The sequence below is a fragment of the Sebastes fasciatus genome, chromosome 16 (genome assembly GCF_043250625.1).
Source record: "Sebastes fasciatus isolate fSebFas1 chromosome 16, fSebFas1.pri, whole genome shotgun sequence".
NCBI lineage: Eukaryota > Metazoa > Chordata > Actinopteri > Perciformes > Sebastidae > Sebastes > Sebastes fasciatus.
The window spans coordinates 602,401-609,563 of NC_133810.1; the positions used below are offsets into that span (position 1 = coordinate 602,401).

Below are 7,163 nucleotides of genomic sequence, written 5' to 3' on the forward strand. Positions count from 1 at the left end.
GTGTTCTATCTGATGTTTCCTGTGTTCTATCTGATGTTCCCTGTGTTCTCTCTGATGTTTCCTGTGTTCTATCTGATGTTCCCTGTGTTCTATCTGATGTTCCCTGTGTTCTATCTGATGTTCCCTGTGTTCTATCTGATGTTCCCTGTGTTCTATCTGATGTTCCCTGTGTTCTATCTGATGTTCCCTGTGTTCTATCGGATGTTCCCTGTGTTCTATCTGGATGTTCCCTGTGTTCTATCTGATGTTCCCTGTGTTCTATCTGATGTTCCCTGTGTTCTATCTGATGTTCCCTGTGTTCTATCTGATGTTCCCTGTGTTCTATCTGATGTTCCCTGTGTTCTATCTGATGTTCCCTGTGTTCTATCGGATGTTCCCTGTGTTCTATCGGATGTTCCCTGTGTTCTATCTGGATGTTCCCTGTGTTCTCTCTGATGTTCCCTGTGTTCTCTCTGATGTTCCCTGTGTTCTATCTGATGTTCCCTGTGTTCTATCTGATGTTCCCTGTGTTCTATCGGATGTTCCCTGTGTTCTATCTGGATGTTCCCTGTGTTCTATCTGGATGTTCCCTGTGTTCTATCTGATGTTCCCTGTGTTCTATCTGATGTTCCCTGTGTTCTATCGGATGTTCCCTGTGTTCTATCTGGATGTTCCCTGTGTTCTATCTGATGTTCCCTGTGTTCTATCTGATGTTCCCTGTGTTCTATCTGATGTTCCCTGTGTTCTATCTGATGTTCCCTGTGTTCTATCTGATGTTCCCTGTGTTCTATCTGATGTTCCCTGTGTTCTATCGGATGTTCCCTGTGTTCTATCGGATGTTCCCTGTGTTCTATCGGATGTTCCCTGTGTTCTATCGGATGTTCCCTGTGTTATATCTGGATGTTCCCTGTGTTCTATCTGGATGTTCCCTGTGTTCTCTCTGATGTTCCCTGTGTTCTCTCTGATGTTCCCTGTGTTCTATCTGATGTTCCCTGTGTTCTATCTGATGTTCCCTGTGTTCTATCGGATGTTCCCTGTGTTCTATCTGGATGTTCCCTGTGTTCTCTCTGGATGTTCCCTGTGTTCTCTCTGGATGTTCCCTGTGTTCTATCGGATGTTCCCTGTGTTCTATCTGATGTTCCCTGTGTTCTATCGGATGTTCCCTGTGTTCTATCTGGATGTTCCCTGTGTTCTATCTGGATGTTCCCTGTGTTCTCTCTGATGTTCCCTGTGTTCTATCTGATGTTCCCTGTGTTCTATCTGATGTTCCCTGTGTTCTATCGGATGTTCCCTGTGTTCTATCTGGATGTTCCCTGTGTTCTATCTGGATGTTCCCTGTGTTCTCTCTGGATGTTCCCTGTGTTCTCTCTGGATGTTCCCTGTGTTCTATCGGATGTTCCCTGTGTTCTATCTGATGTTCCCTGTGTTCTATCTGGATGTTCCCTGTGTTCTATCTGATGTTCCCTGTGTTCTATCGGATGTTCCCTGTGTTCTATCTGGATGTTCCCTGCGTTCTATCTGGATGTTCCCTGTGTTCTATCTGGATGTTCCCTGTGTTCTATCTGATGTTCCCTGTGTTCTATCTGGATGTTCCCTGTGTTCTATCTGATGTTCCCTGTGTTCTATCTGGATGTTCCCTGTGTTCTCTCTGGATGTTCCCTGTGTTCTATCTGATGTTCCCTGTGTTCTATCTGGATGTTCCCTGTGTTCTATCTGATGTTTCCTGTGTTCTATCTGGATGTTCCCTGTGTTCTCTCTGGATGTTCCCTGTGTTCTATCGGATGTTCCCTGTGTTCTATCTGATGTTCCCTGTGTTCTATCTGATGTTTCCTGTGTTCTATCTGATGTTCCCTGTGTTCTATCTGATGTTCCCTGTGTTCTATCTGATGTTCCCTGTGTTCTATCTGATGTTTCCTGTGTTCTATCTGATGTTTCCTGTGTTCTATCTGATGTTCCCTGTGTTCTATCTGGATGTTCCCTGTGTTCTATCTGATGTTTCCTGTGTTCTATCTGGATGTTCCCTGTGTTCTCTCTGGATGTTCCCTGTGTTCTATCTGATGTTCCCTGTGTTCTATCTGATGTTCCCTGTGTTCTATCTGATGTTCCCTGTGTTCTATCGGATGTTCCCTGTGTTCTATCGGATGTTCCCTGTGTTCTATCGGATGTTCCCTGTGTTCTATCGGATGTTCCCTGTGTTCTATCTGGATGTTCCCTGTGTTCTATCTGGATGTTCCCTGTGTTCTATCTGGATGTTCCCTGTGTTCTATCTGGATGTTCCCTGTGTTCTATCTGGATGTTCCCTGTGTTCTATCTGGATGTTCCCTGTGTTCTATCTGGATGTTCCCTGTGTTCTATCTGGATGTTCCCTGTGTTCTATCTGGATGTTCCCTGTGTTCTATCTGGATGTTCCCTGTGTTCTATCTGGATGTTCCCTGTGTTCTATCTGGATGTTCCCTGTGTTCTATCTGGATGTTCCCTGTGTTCTATCTGGATGTTCCCTGTGTTCTATCTGGATGTTCCCTGTGTTCTATCTGGATGTTCCCTGTGTTCTATCTGGATGTTCCCTGTGTTCTATCTGGATGTTCCCTGTGTTCTATCTGGATGTTCCCTGTGTTCTATCTGGATGTTCCCTGTGTTCTATCTGGATGTTCCCTGTGTTCTATCTGGATGTTCCCTGTGTTCTATCTGGATGTTCCCTGTGTTCTATCTGGATGTTCCCTGTGTTCTATCTGGATGTTCCCTGTGTTCTATCTGGATGTTCCCTGTGTTCTATCTGGATGTTCCCTGTGTTCTATCTGGATGTTCCCTGTGTTCTATCTGGATGTTCCCTGTGTTCTATCTGGATGTTCCCTGTGTTCTATCTGGATGTTCCCTGTGTTCTATCTGGATGTTCCCTGTGTTCTATCTGGATGTTCCCTGTGTTCTATCTGGATGTTCCCTGTGTTCTATCTGGATGTTCCCTGTGTTCTATCTGGATGTTCCCTGTGTTCTATCTGGATGTTCCCTGTGTTCTATCTGGATGTTCCCTGTGTTCTATCTGGATGTTCCCTGTGTTCTATCTGGATGTTCCCTGTGTTCTATCTGGATGTTCCCTGTGTTCTATCTGGATGTTCCCTGTGTTCTATCTGGATGTTCCCTGTGTTCTATCTGGATGTTCCCTGTGTTCTATCTGGATGTTCCCTGTGTTCTATCTGGATGTTCCCTGTGTTCTATCTGGATGTTCCCTGTGTTCTATCTGGATGTTCCCTGTGTTCTATCTGGATGTTCCCTGTGTTCTATCTGGATGTTCCCTGTGTTCTATCTGGATGTTCCCTGTGTTCTATCTGGATGTTCCCTGTGTTCTATCTGGATGTTCCCTGTGTTCTATCTGGATGTTCCCTGTGTTCTATCTGGATGTTCCCTGTGTTCTATCTGGATGTTCCCTGTGTTCTATCTGGATGTTCCCTGTGTTCTATCTGGATGTTCCCTGTGTTCTATCTGGATGTTCCCTGTGTTCTATCTGGATGTTCCCTGTGTTCTATCTGGATGTTCCCTGTGTTCTATCTGGATGTTCCCTGTGTTCTATCTGGATGTTCCCTGTGTTCTATCTGGATGTTCCCTGTGTTCTATCTGGATGTTCCCTGTGTTCTATCTGGATGTTCCCTGTGTTCTATCTGGATGTTCCCTGTGTTCTATCTGGATGTTCCCTGTGTTCTATCTGGATGTTCCCTGTGTTCTATCTGGATGTTCCCTGTGTTCTATCTGGATGTTCCCTGTGTTCTATCTGGATGTTCCCTGTGTTCTATCTGGATGTTCCCTGTGTTCTATCTGGATGTTCCCTGTGTTCTATCTGGATGTTCCCTGTGTTCTATCTGGATGTTCCCTGTGTTCTATCTGGATGTTCCCTGTGTTCTAGTTCACACACTTCCTCTGTGAATAATGACCTAATATAATAAGAGTGGATGGATGAAGTGGAATAAAAGAGAAACTGAAGTGTGATGCAGCAGAGACACCAGCTGGTCCTGGAGACCCTTCAGCAGCAGGAGCAGCAGTGACTCTGCAGACCTGAGGGGGGCGCCAGAGTCAACGCTAATGTAGACCTCATGATGTAGATCTACTGTTTATTATCTCTGTTTATTAATAACAAGACAGTCTTAATGCAGATATTTACCTTTGTGTAAATTCAACTTTCATTTATGTATGTTTAATCTTTGAGGAAATTATTTAATAAGACTTTCATTTAAAAATGCAACATTGATTCAAATGTATAAAACATAAACTGATATTTTTTAGTTTTGTGTCTGTGAGATTCTGAGATGATACTTGAACATGTCAACGGACTTATAGTTCAATATTTCCAGTCCAGTTCTGAGGTCTCTACACCGGCTCCCTGTCTCTCAGAGAACTGAGTTCAAAATACTGCTGCTGGTTTACAAAGCACTAAATGGTTTGGGGCCAAAATATATTTCTGATCTTCTGCTATGTTCTGAACCATCCAGACCTCTCAGGTCATCTGGATCAGGTCTGCTTGGTGTCCCCAGAGTCAGGACTAAACATGCAGAAGCAGCGTTCAGTTTTTATGCACCAAATATCTGGAACAAGCTCCCAGAAACCTGCAGGACCGCTCCACCAGAACCCTGCAGGACCAGGTCCACCAGAACCCTGCAGGACCGCTCCACCAGAACCCTGCAGGACCAGCTCCACCAGAACCCTGCAGGACCAGGTCCACCAGAACCCTGCAGGACCGCTCCACCAGAACCCTGCAGGACCAGCTCCACCAGAACCCTGCAGGACCAGGTCCACCAGAAACCTGCAGGACCTCCAACTCTGAGTTCTTTTAAAACAAAGCTTAAAACTTTCCTGTTTGCTGCCCTTTATTTAACCAGATAATGATCTGATACTGCACTAGAGCTTTTACTCGTGTGTGTTCTACTCTATTTTCAGCTTCTATCCTAACTTTTATTTTTAGCTTGTGTTTATTTTCTAATCTTTAATGTTTCAATGTTTTTATGACTGTTTTAATTATGTATTAATGTTCTTTTGCACTTTGTCGCAAAGTTCTTGAATGTTTAAGTAAAGCACTTTGAATTGTTGTTGAAATGTGCTCTACAAATAAAGCTGCTTTGCCTTGTCTAATAATATGAATGTATTAGTAATAATATGAATGTATTAGTAATAATAGTAATAATAGTAATAATATGAATGTATTAGTAATAATATGAATGTATTAGTAATAATAGTAATAATATGAATGTATTAGTAATAATATGAATGTATTAGTAATAATAGTAATAATAGTAATGTAATAGTAATAATATGAATGTATTAGTAATAATAGTAATAATAGTAATGTATTAGTAATAATAGTAATGTATTAGTAATAATAGTAATAATATGAATGTATGATATGTGTTTTAGTGATTAATGAGCAGTGACTCTGCTGCAGGAGGCTCTTATAAGAGAACCGGACGTGACGTAGCATAACAACACAGTGAAGTTCCGGTGTAGAAGCTAACTGACTAGCAGCAGCAGCTAGCAGCAGATAACACCAGTAAACACCGTGAGGTTCGGCTCGGCTCGGCTCGGTTCTTCTTCTCTGACGGGAACCAGTCAGTCCTCTTCAGCAGCAGAGCAGCGACACCCCGCCGGAGAGATGCCTGAAAGTGAGTCCGAGCTCGGGGTTCGGGTTAGCTAGTTAGCTTAGCATGCTAACAGGTTAGCCTGGGTTAGCATGATGTTAGCATGCTGTTAGCATGCTGGAGAGAGCTCTAGTTGAGTTTAATGAACCATTCTGCAGATTAAAGTCTGACTCAACATCATTATTAATACAGAGGTGTGTTTATATTAACTCTATTACTGCTGAGTCTGTACACTCCGTTAGCTTAGCTTAGCTTAGCTTAGCTTAGCTTAGCTCTAAACATCACAACAAACTGTCCACTCTGGAATAAAACACTTTAATGTTCATACTGAGTTTAATGTTACACCTTTATAACCTTAAAACAGACACACAGCTGCTGCACTGTACTACACATATATATACTACAGTTTATATACTATACATGTAGTATATACTGTATATATACAGTTTAAATAGAGTATATACTACATATACACAGTTTATATACTATATATGTAGTATATATACTGTAGTATATACTACAGTATATATACAGTAGTATATACTACATATATACAGTATATACAGTATATATACTGCATATATAGAGTATATACTACATATACAGTTTATATACTATATATGTAGTTTATACACAGTATATACTGTATATATACAGTATATACTACATATATAGTATATAAACTGTATATATGCAGCATATATACAGTAGTATATACTACATATATACAGTGTATACAGTATATATGTAGTATATACTACTGTATATATACTGCATATACTACATATATAGTATATAAACTGTATATGTAGTATATACTCTATATAAACTGTATATATACTGTAGTATATACTGTACATATATATACAGTGTATAGACAGTATATAGACTGTATATATATGTAGTATATACTACATATATATATACTGTATATACACCTATACATCCTCTCAGAGCTGAAACAGTCAACTGATCAATCAGTTCCTAATCGATCAGTTGACTTTGATTATAGATCCGTGGTTCTCTGCACAGACGTCTGATGATCTGATAGACCATGATGCATTGCTGCAGATTAAACTAGTCATCAGGATATGAAGGAGTTAAAATACAGCAGTGACATTAACCCAGGAACATCAAATAGAAAACACTGTTTACTGACACAGCAGGACTCTTACTGCTGAGAATACTTTAGGTACATCAGTCAGGTTTTGAATGCAGGTACTTGTAGTGGAGTATTTTCACTGTGTACTGTGTGTATTAATACTTTTACTGCGGTAAAAGATCTGAGTACTTCTTGTTGTTCTCAATTAAATATCTTTCAGTGTGTTTCCTTCTTCATAAAACATTTGTAAAGATGATTTTTGAAGAGTATTTTGAGTCCATCATGTTTACCAGCTGATATATATATATATATATACACTCCTGTCCTGTATGAGTCAGTGAGCTGCAGCGCCCCCTGCTGGCTGTCACTAACATGTGTTCTCTGGTTTCAGCTGAGAGTTACTCCAACCCTCTGGCTCCTGAGGGCCACGAGCTGGACGACCACCGAGCTGCTGCTCAGTGAGT

The 7,163-nt window shown here is 41.1% G+C and overlaps 1 protein-coding gene across 2 annotated transcripts in view; it reads left to right on the plus strand.

Annotated features, from left to right (window-relative positions):
• Positions 1-5,438: 5,438 nt before the first annotated feature.
• The window catches only part of ik (IK cytokine), an 11,717-nt gene continuing 9,992 nt past the window's right edge, over positions 5,439-7,163 (plus strand). For both annotated transcript variants that reach the window (XM_074610591.1, XM_074610590.1), the window contains exons 1-2: positions 5,439-5,621; positions 7,091-7,157. In XM_074610591.1, coding sequence (XP_074466692.1) covers positions 5,612-5,621; positions 7,091-7,157 — 77 coding nt within the window. In that variant the 5' untranslated portion in view covers positions 5,439-5,611. The remainder of the gene's footprint in view (positions 5,622-7,090; positions 7,158-7,163) is intronic.